The sequence below is a fragment of the Osmerus eperlanus genome, chromosome 3 (assembly GCF_963692335.1).
Source record: "Osmerus eperlanus chromosome 3, fOsmEpe2.1, whole genome shotgun sequence".
In the NCBI taxonomy this organism is placed as follows: Eukaryota; Metazoa; Chordata; class Actinopteri; order Osmeriformes; family Osmeridae; genus Osmerus; species Osmerus eperlanus.
In genome coordinates this window covers 21501953-21515425 of record NC_085020.1, presented here as the reverse complement: position 1 = coordinate 21515425, position 13473 = coordinate 21501953, and the positions used below count along the sequence as shown (strand labels likewise).

At 55.0% G+C, this 13473-nt stretch overlaps 1 protein-coding gene across 5 annotated transcripts in view; it reads right to left on the bottom strand.

Annotated features, from left to right (window-relative positions):
- Positions 1-13473, bottom strand: part of ubr3 (ubiquitin protein ligase E3 component n-recognin 3) — a 44583-nt gene that overhangs the window by 7762 nt on the left and 23348 nt on the right. For 3 of the 5 annotated variants that reach the window (XR_009929794.1, XM_062457791.1, XM_062457793.1), the window contains 7 exons: positions 13343-13453; positions 13012-13227; positions 12405-12541; positions 9766-9851; positions 6163-6268; positions 2222-2322; positions 353-477 (listed from right to left, as the gene is read on the bottom strand). Coding sequence is in view for 4 of the 5 variants with exons in the window: in XM_062457791.1 (XP_062313775.1) it covers positions 353-477; positions 2222-2322; positions 6163-6268; positions 9766-9851; positions 12405-12541; positions 13012-13227; positions 13343-13453 (882 nt within the window). In the remaining variant the exon portion in view is untranslated. The remainder of the gene's footprint in view (positions 1-352; positions 478-2221; positions 2323-6162; positions 6269-9765; positions 9852-12404; positions 12542-13011; positions 13228-13342; positions 13454-13473) is intronic. The other 2 variants (XM_062457792.1, XM_062457794.1) reach the window with 1 other exon arrangement.

The following is a 13473-nucleotide window of genomic DNA, read 5'->3' as shown; positions in this document are numbered from 1 at the left end:
AGGGGGTGGGGTGAGGCCTGGGGAGAGGCAGAGGGAGAGGCAGGGGGGGGTGAGGCCTGGGGAGAGGCAGGGCGGGGGGAGGCAGAGGGAGAGGCAGGGGGTAGGGTGAGGCAGAGGGAGAGGCAGGAGGTGGGGTGAGGCAGGGCGGGGGGGGAGGCAGAGGGAGAGGCAGGGGGTAGGGTGAGGCCTGGGGAGAGGCAGGGCGGGGGGGGGGCAGAGGGAGAGGCAGGGGGTGGGGTGAGGCCTGGGGAGAGGCAGGGCGGGGGGGGGGAGGCAGAGGGAGAGGCAGGGGGTGGGGTGAGGCCTGGGGAGAGGCAGGGGGGGGTCAGCAGAGAGAGGCAGTCTGTGGTACCTTCTTCAGGGCTCCAGACGTGCTCCAGGCCTGCCTCTCCTCGGGGCTGAACCTGCCTGACAGAGCAGCCAGGGCCTGGGCGTACAGCAGGTTGTACAGCATCCTCACCACACACATGAAGTGTTCTACATGAGAAACAACACAAGTTACACACTGAACACCAACTGACATTTAACAAGAAGCCTCGAAATCCATACAGTGCATTATGTATTTACTGTTTACATACAATAAATTACATTTCTCGGCATATAGAGAACCAATTTGAGTTTAAGGGACCCTTTTAAAGGAGAGCCCCTTAAACAGGTGGATCAGCCTGTCTTGGGTGGAGCCCACTAAGACAGGTCTATTTGCCAGGGACATGTCTCTTTCCCTGCTCCCTGTGTTTGAAAAGGTTCATCAAACACAGGGAGGTGATTAGCAGAGTCCTCCAGGTGGGAGGTGTGATGGGGGGCACAGCTCCTGGTTCAGAACGGACACTGACACAATGAGCTCCATTATCACACACACACCACCCACCCCCCTCCCCCCCTTTCCCAAGAGAATCCCTAGTGACAGGTCCACTGCAACAGCTCATTGTCTTGTGTGACAGCGTTGCATTAAAAGCACACACAAACACCTTTACTGCCATGAAGGACAAGGTGTAGGGTCATTATGGGGCCAGGCCACGCCTCCACCCTGCTGTCCTCGCCCAATCCCAGGCCAGGCCTGGCCTCCACCCTGTTGTCCTCGCCCAATCCCAGGCCAGGCCACTCCTCCACCCTGCTGTCCTCGCCCAATCCCTGGCCTGGCCTGCGCTCCCCATGCCCGGAGCGTTAATGAAACACTGTTCACACCCGTCTCTCATCCAGATGTCGATCAAAAAAAATCAATCCTTGATCTCACAATGACTGCTGTAATGATGCTTATTTTTGGCTTTAATCAATTTGGAATTGAAAAAGATACAAAGCCTATTTAAAGGCTAATGAGACATTGAGTGCGGTTTTCCCTGGCAGGCTCTGAAGAGGTGTGTGTGTGTGTGTGGGCGGGGGGGGGGGGGTTGTCCGTCGATAGAGGACAGCCTTAGCTGCAGAGACACGACATCCCAAGCACAACCTCTCCCTGGAACTGCTCTGCTGTCGTCCTGCTCTGATGATGCTAGTGAGTTCCACCACGGCAGCTTTGAAGTTCTGGGCTTCCGTCACGTCCTCCGCTGTGGAGGTCTTTCATGACAGCGTCTGCTCATTTCATGCTCACATCTTCAGGCTCCAGGGTTTCTCCTGGGTTCAACCAATTCAGTCATCACGGAAATAATCAGCTTTGTACGACCCCGTCCCCCGTTAAACGTGATTGCTGCCGTTTGGGCATCGGCAGGGGTGGCCCTCCCTCCACCCAGCCCTGGCCTCCTATCCAACCCCCTCCCTCCCTCCACCCACCCACCACTTCCCTCCACCCCCTCCCTCCACCCCCCACCTCCACCCCCACCCTTCTCCTCCTCTTCCCTCAAAATCCACCCCCCCTTTCCACCTCCACCACCCTCCCCTCCACCTGCCGTGAGGGGGGCCTGAGCAGCAGGAGATCCTAACAGCCACTCCCCGTCTGGAGATGAAGGGCACGTGAAGGAGACACCAGGGCCCCGTCACCCTGCTCCCCACCCCCGGCCCCCTCCCGATGAGGCTGAGGAACCTGCCCCGCGCTGCGCTCGCTCATGATTAGGTCTGATAATGGCTCTGTCATCGTGGGCCTGGCCCCTGAGACCTACCCCCCCACCTCCCTCCCTTCCTACCTCACTCCTTCCTCCCTACCCCCCCCCCCCCCTCCCCTAGCCCTCCCTCAGGCCTGAAGAACAGAGCAGAGAGAGAGAGAGAGAAGGATGGGGAGTGGAGGCTGCACCTTTGCGTAGCGGCTGGGGCATGGTCAACACGAAGATGATCAGGAGAGAGGGGACATCTCGGAACAGCATGGGAACCTCAGGACGCTCTTCATCCAGGCCGCTGTGGAGGACACACACACACACAGTCATCAATACACATGCATGACACTGCATTTGATCCATAGATAACGAGCCTTCATCATAACATGTTATACTCTTGCAAACTAGGTGCAGTGAGACTTAGTGACGTTTATTGGGGCATTCAAATGAGTACACACGACAGGTTAGGTCCACAACATGAAGGAATGTAGGCCGTGTTTATTCATAAGAGCAAAGTCCTCCATGACGATGAGGCGCAATTAAACTGGCCTAAACAAAGATCTACTTCCAGGTCTCCACTAGGACTCATCCACTTCAGCCTCTCATGCAGCTGTAGAAAGGCAAAGCAGAGCCCTCTCATGCAGCTGTAGAAAGGCAAAGCACAGCCCTCTCACGCAGCTGTAGAAAGGCAAAGCACAGCCCTCTCACGCAGCTGTAGAAAGGCAAAGCACAGCCCTCTCATGCAGCTGTAGAAAGGCAAAGCAGAGCCCTCTCATGCAGCTGTAGAAAGGCAAAGCACAGCCCTCTCATGCAGCTGTAGAAAGGCAAAGCACAGCCCTCTCATGCAGCTGTAGAAAGGCAAAGCACAGCCCTCTCATGCAGCTGTAGAAAGGCAATGCACAGCCCTCTCATGCAGCTGTAGAAAGGCAATGCACAGCCCTCTCATGCAGCTGTAGAAAGGCAAAGCAGAGCCCTCTCATGCAGCTGTAGAAAGGCAAAGCACAGCCCTCTCATGCAGCTGTAGAAAGGCAAAGCACAGCCCTCTCATGCAGCTGTAGAAAGGCAAAGCAGAGCCCTCTCATGCAGCTGTAGAAAGGCAAAGCACAGCCCTCTCACGCAGCTGTAGAAAGGCAAAGCACAGCCCTCTCACGCAGCTGTAGAAAGGCAAAGCACAGCCCTCTCACGCAGCTGTAGAAAGGCAAAGCAGAGCCCTCTCATGCAGCTGTAGAAAGGCAAAGCAGAGCCCTCTCATGCAGCTGTAGAAAGGCAAAGCAGAGCCCTCTCATGCAGCTGTAGAAAGGCAAAGCACAGCCCTCTCATGCAGCTGTAGAAAGGCAAAGCACAGCCCTCTCATGCAGCTGTAGAAAGGCAAAGCAGAGCCCTCTCATGCAGCTGTAGAAAGGCAAAGCACAGCCCTCTCACGCAGCTGTAGAAAGGCAAAGCACAGCCCTCTCATGCAGCTGTAGAAAGGCAAAGCACAGCCCTCTCGTACGCCTGACCTACTTCCTTAATGCCGCAGCAGATACGCTACATATTGTTGTTGACTGCCAACTCCATTTAAATGGCTTTTTCCCTCCTTCTTCTGACTGCCCACAGAGAGCTTGCGCTCGCTTGGCAGGGTTTCATACAAGGTGAAAGGCACTTAGAGAATAATACCTTCCATTCTGAAGGCACTCTCTGGTTAAATGTGCAGTGAACCGCTCCTACACGGCACCATCACCATCCCAGACAGACAAATGCACTGACCATCACCATCCCAGACAGACAAATGCACTGACCATCACCATCCCAGACAGATAAATGCACTGACCATCACCATCCCAGACAGACAAATGCACTGACCATCACCATCCCAGACAGACAAATGCACTGACCATCACCATCCCAGACAGACAAATGCACTGACCATCACCATCCCAGACAGACAAATGCACTGGCACCGTTCGGCTATTCAATTATCCCAGACAAACTGAAATGACTCATGAATTAATCTGTTTAGAAAAAACACAATCTCTCCATGAAACTATGTATTCCACATTTACACACCCTTCAAAATGAATGAAATAAAAGTGTGTCTAGGTCACAGTACAGGCCCCTCCCTCCCCCCTCCCCTATTTAAATAGAGCAACCAGACTGCCCCAGGACACCAATGACTGCAGATCCTTCTAATATCCCTAACAAGGTATTTTTAACACCAGAGTGGTCCTGTGAGAGTCCTGCCTGGCTGCTGGTGTTTCAGCAGTAACAGGTACGGGCGCTGTCTTCCTCTGCTAACAGGAACAGGAGAGCTTGTTAGCCCGGCTAACAGCGCTGAGAGTTATACGAGTGGCTCGCTGGCAACACTTCAGAATGTGAATCTTGACAATAGAACGGTATTGACCGCTAAAAGCACATTTGACACACACAAAAATAAATCCCCCTCACAGTCAGTGAGGCAGGGAGGGGTGAGGCAGGGAGGGGTGAGGCAGGGAGGTGTGAGGCAGGGAGCGGTGAGGCAGGGAGCGGTGAGGCAGGGAGCGGTAAGGCAGGGAGGGGTGAGGCAGGGAGCGGTGAGGCAGGGAGTGGTGAGGCAGGGAGCGGTGAGGCAGGGAGGTGTGAGGGCAGGGAGCGGTGAGGCAGGGAGCGGTGAGACAGGGAGGAGTGAGGCAGGGAGGTGTGAGGGCAGGGAGGTGTGAGGCAGGGAGGAGTGAGGCAGAGAGGTGTGAGGGCAGGGAGGTGTGAGGGCAGGGAGCGGTGAGGCAGGGAGCGGTGAGGAAGGGAGCGGTGAGGCAGGGAGGAGTGAGCCAGGGAGGTGTGAGGGCAGGGAGGTGTGAGGGCAGGGAGCGGTGAGGCAAGGAGGGGTGAGGCAGGGAGCGGTGAGGCAGGGAGGAGTGAGGCAGGGAGGTGTGAGTGCAGGGAGCGGTGAGGCAGGGAGGAGTGAGGCAGGGAGGTGTGAGGGCAGGGAGCGGTGAGGCAGGGAGCGGTGAGGCAGGGAGCAGTGAGGGCAGGGAGGAGTGAGGCAGGGAGGTGTGAGGGCAGGGAGGTGTGAGGGCAGGGAGCGGTGAGGCAGGGAGCGGTGAGGCAGGGAGGTGTGAGGCAGGGAGCGGTGAGGCAGGGAGGGGTGAGGGCAGGGAGGAGTGAGGCAGGGAGGTGTGAGGGCAGGGAGGTGTGAGGGCAGGGAGCGGTGAGGCAGGGAGCGGTGAGGCAGGGAGGGGTGAGGGCAGGGAGGAGTGAGGCAGAGAGGTGTGAGGGCAGGGAGCGGTGAGGCAGGGAGGGGTGAGGCAGGGAGGGGTGAGGGCAGGGAGGGGTGAGGCAGGGAGGGGTGAGGCAGGGAGGGGTGAGGCAGGGAGGGGTGAGGCAGGGAGGGGTGAGGCAGGACCCTCTGGTAAATGTTAAATGTCCTTTGGCTCCAGAGCAGCGTGTTGTGAAGGCGAGCCGGCAGAGATGGCTGTACTCTGGGTTCGTACTCTGGCGGTACGCCGGGCGGGCTATTCCCGGTGCAGTGATTGTGACAGGGTCGTTTCGCTCTCTGTGGAGCAGCCGGTAATTTGCCAGATGCGGCAATTATTGGTATCTATGGCAACCACACACGGCCCCTACTCTGTTTTTAGCTCCTCTTTGTCTGGAAGGAAAAGCTGTTAGGAGCCAGGAGGAGATGGTGTTCAGAGAGAGGGGAGAGTGGCACTGGGATTACCCTGGGTGTGTGTGTGAGTGCAAGTGTGTATGCGTGCAACAAGACAGCAGTGCTTGTGGAGGCTGGAGGGCGAGGCTGGAGGAAGGCTGTGTTAAGAGGCTGAGGTGTGGCGGTAGAGGCAAAGGCTTGGGGTGGAGGTAGAGGCTGGGGGTGGAGGTAGAGGCTGGGGGTGGAGGTAGAGGCTGGGGGTGGAGGTAGAGGCTGGGGGTGGAGGTAGAGGCTGGGGGTGGAGGTAGAGAATGGGGATGGAGGTAGAGGCTGGGGGTGGAGGTAGAGGATGGGGATGGAGGTAGAGGATGGGGGTGGAGGTAGAGGATGGGGATGGAGGTAGAGGCTGGGGGTGGAGGTAGAGGCTGGGGGTGGAGGTAGAGGCTGGGGGTGGAGGTAGAGGCTGGGGGTGGAGGTAGAGGCTGGGGGTGGAGGTAGAGGCTGGGGGTGGAGGTAGAGGCTGGGGTAGAGGCCACTCACTCTGCCTCTCTGCCGTGGGTGATCTGGGTGAGCCGGTTCCAGGGGTTGTACGCAGAGTCGATGCTGTACAGACGCATGTGCATGTTCAACACATGGAACAGCTGGTCTGAAAGACAAGAAAACACACACATTACTGTCTTCTAAACATGTTAACACACACGTTACTGTCTTCTAAACATGTTAACACACACGTTACTGTCTTCTAAACATGTTAACACACACGTTACTTTCTTCTAAACATGTTAACACACACGTTACTGTCTTCTAAACATGTTAACACACACGTTACTTTCTTCTAAACATGTTAACACACAAGTGACTGTCTTCTAAACATGTTAACACACATGTTACTGTCTTCTAAACATGTTAACACTCCCTCACAGACTTGGAATGGCAGAGGAGAATTGTATTTGTGTTGGAAACGCTTCATAAAAAGCATGTTAGGAGTATGACAGAATGGAAACACAACTTGAGCTAACAAGAGACTGGACACTGATGACTGAGCAGGAGAGAGACAAAGAGAAGGAGTGATACACAACCAGATCAGATGTCACCCTTGTGAAAGGACGTTATGAAAGAAAACGTGTTCCTTTCTGGAACCATGTCTTCACTTGATCTTAATAGCTCAAAAACAAATTAACCTACTTTCCTGTTATAGCTGTGGTTCACATGAACGCCGATTAAAGCTAGAGTGAAAAATGTGACTTCAGAAGAGGACTCAGCTAATCCTATTTTTAAGATTTTTTTGAAAACATTCAATCACGGGTTGAAGAACGAGAGCATGCCTGCATCAGATGCCAGTACACCAAAACAGACCCAAAAACACACACGTTACAAATCCTAACCTCTCGTGTCAACAACCCTACAATCCACACATACCATTGGATTTTCTCTTTGCCAGAGAGTTACATCTGTAATGCACCAAAACAATACATTCACAACCAGTGCTGCAATATTGACTTCCATTTCAGTCGGCTAGCCGAAACCTAAACCAACACTGCCCTCTACAGGTGGAAGATGTGCGCACCGCAACCACGCTAGCTGCAAAGCAGTTCTGCTGTTCTATCAGACGGAGTTCCTCCACAGGAGGGGGAACGGGACAGCCAGTGTGTCCCGGCAGCAGTCCCTGCCCCGCGGCCTGGCGGAAGCCCAGCGCCCCCCTGCTGGCCCCCCCGCAGGGCACAGTGACGCCTCCCTATCAGTCCTCCATGCTGCCCCCCGCCTGCAGCTCCCCACGCCCTGACAGCAGCATCACAGACGCCTTCAGCCCCCTGATATCCATCTGGCTCGGCATCCTATTAGAGCTCCCACCATGTGCCCTGATCCTTTACCCCCCCCCCCCCCCCACCGCCCCCCCCCCCGCCTTTCTTGTCATCCTTTCCGATTACAGATGTGTAATGTCTGTGTGACCCATGGTGGGCCCAGATTACCCAACAAAGCCCCCCCCTCCACCCCCCTCCAACCTCTCTGCCCCCAGCCACACCCCTCCACCCCCCGTGTGGAAAGGCACTCTATTAAAATCGTCAACAAACCCAGACTCGCTACCTCCTAGCACGCTAGCTCCTAGCACGCTAGCTCCTAGCACGCTATCTCCTAGCACGCTACCTCCTAGCACGCTACCTCCTAAGTATCCTTCTCCGACGCGGTGAGATCCCGAGACTGCTAAGCACATTCTAACCCTCGCTGCTCGACTGACCGGACCACTTGAAGGGTCTGCCGTGCACAGCTGATTTAACACGAGGCACTGCCAGCCAGCCCCCCTCTCCAGCCCCCCCCCCCCTTCATCAGCTAACTGGCAGAAGCAGTGCCTCGTGGGATGCAGGCTCAGGACGCCCCCTGGGGTGCTGGCAGTTAGCGCATGTCTCCCGTTCCCCTCCATAACCCGTCTCCTATGAGGAAGGAACACTAATGTTCTGCAACTGAGTAAATGTGGCCACCAGTACGGCTACACGGTTAATGTAGCTCAGAAAATTGCGTACCTCCAGCGCGAAATCTCTTTTGCCCCACTCAAGGATGACAGGCCATTCCACCGGGGCAGCGAGTGCTTCAAATTTATCGCCACTAAACAGACTAATTAAACAGACAGAGAAAATGGCCCTTGCTCGTCTCGTCACAAAGGAAGGTTCCGGGTGACGAGTGGAATCGTCTTTCAAGATGTGACTTTAAAGTGCCAAAAAGAAATAAAAACGGCAGAAAGTCGAAAACCATCTCACTGTCTCAGGTAAACACTACAAAAGCCTCGTGGGACGGTCTGCCCGTGTGTGCCTCCCCAGTCCACCACCTGAGGCTGTCATTAGCACAGCTGTGTGTCACAGAGACCAGGCACACCTCCAGACAGCTCCATCACTCAGTCTCCGCCCTCCTCCCCCTCCACCTGGCCAGAACCTTGCATCACAATCAACTAAAAACACCACTTGACCCGTTTGTCCGCTTGGTTTAGCCAGCCGGCACGCCCCGCCGGCTCACATGGGACCTCGTCTCTCCTTCGCTGCCACAGCTAATCGACAGTTTTACAAACGGTCCCTCGGTTCGCATGGACCAGCGCCTTCCATCTCAGCCGGACACCTCATTACAGCGAGGCCGACGGGACACAAGTCCTGCCACCCCCAATATCCCAACAGCCCCCATCGCGGCCCCCCATCGCGGCCCCCCATCGCGGCCCCCCATCGCGGCCCCCATCACGGCATCCAATCAAGGCCCCCATCACGGCCCCCATCACGGCCCGTCTAAACAGCTCAGCCCAGGGGCTGGGCTGAGGTTCACTGCCAGGCAGGTTTGGTGTCCTCTGTACCCCAGGGCTGAGGTTCACTGCCAGGCAGGTTTGGTGTCCTCTGTACCCCAGGGCTGAGGTTCACTGCCAGGCAGGTTTGGTGTCCTCTGTACCCCAGGGCTGAGGTTCACTGCCAGGCAGGTTTGGTGTCCTCTGTACCCCAGGGCTGAGGTTCACTGCCAGGCAGGTTTGGTGTCCTCTGTACCCCAGGGCTGAGGTTCACTGCCAGGCAGGTTTGGTGTCCTCTGTACCCCAGGGCTGAGGTTCACTGCCAGGCAGGTTTTTCTATTGTGGTGGGCCGAAAACTGGATATAAGACACCTCAGGTTAGAACTAAGGGGAAACACCATGATATAGGGACCCACGCCTCCAGTCTCTCCGGAGGCGTGGGTCCCTATATCATGGTGTTTCCCCTTAGTTCTAACCTGAGGTGTCTTATATCCAGTTTTCGGCCCACCACACTATTTCAGTCCAGTATTTTACATCCATCCAAATAAAGTAATGAAAAACTTGAGTATTGAAAACAGTGACAGACAGGGCTAGGGTTAGGTCATGTTGGGGTCATGTTAGGGCTGGGGGGGTACTGACAGACAGGGCTAGGGTTAGGTCATGTTGGGGTCATGTTAGGGCTGGGGAGGTACTGACAGACAGGGCTAGGGTTAGGTCATGTTAGGGCTGGGGGGGTACTGACAGACAGGGCTAGGGTTAGGTCATGTTAGGGCTGGGGGGGTACTGACAGACAGGGCTAGGGTTAGGTCATGTTAGGGCTGGGGGGGTACTGACAGACAGGGCTAGGTCATGTTGGGGTCATGTTAGGGCTGGGGGGGTACTGACTGAGGCAGGAGCGCTTGGCTGCAGCACTGGCTCCTCCTGAACACAGGTTCCCCCCACGATGCACCAGCTCCAGCTCCAGGTTGGTCCTGAGGAAACACACACACACACACACACATCCCTGTTAAGCAATACGTACAGCAGGCCCTGACGAACACACACACTCACGACACATAAGGTAGCAGGAGGTCCATTCAAATTGAGAAACGGTGAATAACAGTCAGACTTCCAAAACCTGTAATAACCTACGATCAGGACTTACAACATCCAGCTGATGAACGGACAATCTAAACAAGTCACACAATCAGGTTACTGACGGCCTCATTTATGGTTTATTTACATTTAGCAAGATCCATACAAAATACAATCTCTAGTCAAACCTGTTATGCATCATTTGTTGCTTTGTATACATCAATACCAGACAGCATTTCCAAGGCTGAGATCCTGCACAATATGGACCTTTAGAATCAAATCTGTTTTTGTGTATAATCCCAGCTGTGGATTTCCTATGCATAGCCAAACACTTTTCACGTCACATTCCAATTTCCACAGCCAAACGGTGATGAAATTAGGCAAAAAACAAAACATAATAAATGGATCTGGGGAGCAAATAGGTGTTACTAAAATTAGACTGAACAAGATCTGTTTTTATTCTGCCGTCGACCCCAGTCTCCTAGGGGGGGGGCAAATCCCTGGGCTGTGAGAAAAAGCAATTTCACACAGATAATGCAGCCGCTCCCAAGCTCCATCTGCCTGCTGCTGATAACCCTGCCCAGTGACGGAGGAACGTTCCACCCTGCCCTGTGACAGAGGAACGTTCCACCCTGCCCAGTGACGGAGGAACGTTCCACCCTGCCCAGTGACGGAGGAACGTTCCACCCTGCCCTGTGACGGAGGAACGTTCCACCCTGCCCTGTGACGGAGGAACGTTCCACCCTGCCCTGCGACGGAGGAACGTTCCACCCTGCCCTGCGACGGAGGAACGTTCCACCCTGCCCTGCGACGGAGGAACGTTCCACCCTGCCCTGCGACGGAGGAACGTTCCACCCTGCCCTGCGACGGAGGAACGTTCCACCCTGCCCTGTGACAGAGGAACGTTCCACCCTGCCCTGCGACAGAGGAACGTTCCACCCTGCCCTGCGACAGAGGAACGTTCCACCCTGCCCTGTGACAGAGGAACGTTCCACCCTGCCCTGTGACAGAGGAACGTTCCACCCTGCCCTGTGACAGAGGAACATTCCACTCCTCAGGCAATTTGCTGTTCACTGAACTTCAGAGCCAACAGGCAGCCAGACCATCAGAAAGGAGACCTCTGTCTGCAGGGTCCAGGGTGAGGGGAGCACAGCCCGGGGGGGGGTCGAGGAGCAGGTGGGGGAGGGAGAGGTTGGAGGGATGGCCAGGTAACATTACATTCAGGTGCTTGTAATAAGCATTAGTTAATAGGTAATAAGGCCCTTATAAGATGCTTATTAACATTAACATGGGTTAATAAGGCTTACTAACTTACTAAGGCCGTATTAGCTATTAGCTAAGGCTCAATACAAGCACCTGATCTACAGGGCTACCAGAGGGCCCTCTGAGGCACATCTCTGGGTGACAAAACTGTTGCCTACACGAGAGTCCTGTCACTATAGGGTGGAAGGACTGCAAAGTGCCTGCTGGTGTCATTGTGTACACCATCAGGAGAACCGCCTCCTTCAGGATGGCTTGCTCGGCTCCGAACGCAGGAGCAAGCACAGCTGTGAAGAAGCACTCTGGGGAAGAAGAGGTGCTCAAAATCAGTTGGACTGGGAGCAATAAATCCATACAGTCAAGAGTGAATAAAGGGCCTGGTGAGGGGTGGCGGAGCCCGAGTCGATACCGTTTTACTGCAGGCTGAATTGACAAGGCTGCTAATGTTGCCTGGGAAGAGCGTTTCCAGAGCCGCCTCCAGCTCCTCTAGCAGTGGAATCAGAGGTATGAAGAAAGCCAATCAAGGGGGAATAAACCCCTCTTCACAGTTCCTGAGAAACCTTCTGAAGAAATAGGGAAAAAATGCCAAGTAATCCATACGCTCGCTGTTGGTACAAAAACTGGGTAATATCTGTATTGAATTTTTTCAAAGCCTGTTCAAGCGTTCGCCCTGGAAGCTAAGAAGTTTACACAATGGAAAAGTAACAAAACAAGATGACTAATGTGGGTCCACCAGGCTGTTTTTCTGAGGACAGCAATCAGGCTACGGGGCGGCATGGTAGCATCTGAAGGAGAGGGTTTTTAGTCGAGCGGGGCCACCAGGCAGGGGGTGGGGGGAGGGGGGGTGTAGGGTAGAAGGAGACCTCCCTGTCTGAGTGTGGGGGGACACGAATAGAGGGTCACTAGCCACAGGGACAAGGCTCACTGAGAGATAACCCACAGTGACCACACCATCGCTCATACACCAGCCTGGAACAAACATTCAGAGGCACAGAGGCGCTAGCGCACACACACACACACACACACTTAAAACACACAAAGCCATAGTTCACAGAGACGAGACAGAGAAACAAACAATGTCTCGTTTAGTCTCTTGGCGTGAGACGGTTCTAAATGGAGACGTAGGCTCCATGCCAGGGGTGCATGAGTCATCCTGAGCGGTCCCAGGGGCCGGGCGGGGGGTGACTCACCTTGCTACTGAGTACATGAAGAGGAAGTCGTTGTCAGGGGAACCAGGGTTCCTGCCGTAGTCCATGTACTTCTTCTGGGTGGTGTTCTTGATGTCCTTGATGACCAACTCCATCTCCTTGCTCAGATTCGACTCCGTCTAGGAGGAGAACGTTACGATGAAGCTTCACAGGATCCAAACAACACCTGGGACTGGAGGATGCTAGGCTAATCTGCTAGCACAACACCTGGGACTGGAGGATGCTAGGCTAATCTGCTAGCACAACACCTGGGACTGGAGGATGCTAGGCTAATCTGCTAGCACAACACCTGGGACTGGAGGATGCTAGGCTAATGTGTCAGGCCAGTGTGCGTCAGCACATTGAGGGGACAACATGAGAGATGACCAAAGCAGAGTGTCATCCGGAGATGATAGATGGTTAGATATCGGTTGGTAAAAATTAGCTCAGATTGGAGTCATTTTGAACCCTTCACCGATTTCCTGAGTCTGTCTGTCTGTCTGTCTGTCTGTCTGTGAGTGAAGATGGGGATTAGGAAAGAGGTATGCAGGAAGTGAGGTATGCAGGAAGTGAGGTATGCAGGAAGTGAGTAAAGGTTTATCTGCCTTACAGTGTGACTGCTTACTGGGAAAAGGCCCAGAGTGTCCTGCTGGTCCTCCACCTCCTTGACCAGCACGCTGGTGGTCTTGCTGCTGGGGGCCCGCCAGGCCCCGGCCTGCGTGCCCCGCCCCGGACGGCACGGCAGCACGCTGTTGGCGAACTGGCGGCACAGCGGGCAGGTGAACTCGCCCTTGTCCACGGAGAAGCCCTGCAGCACCTGGTCGTTCTGGGGGGAAGCAAGCCAAGGCTCTCAGTCCACACGGAGAGCATTCGCGAATAAGCGCGATGGTTGGGTGAAGAGGTTTGCACCACATTAGGATGTAACCTCTCCTCAGACTCACCCTCAGAGACTCCATGTAGGACTTGTGGCAGTCGATGTGCAGGGTGTGTCCGCAGGTCTGCACGTACACGCCCCCGTCCCAGCCTATAGACACCGACTGCAGGCAGGAACTCTGAAACCAGAGAGAACAAC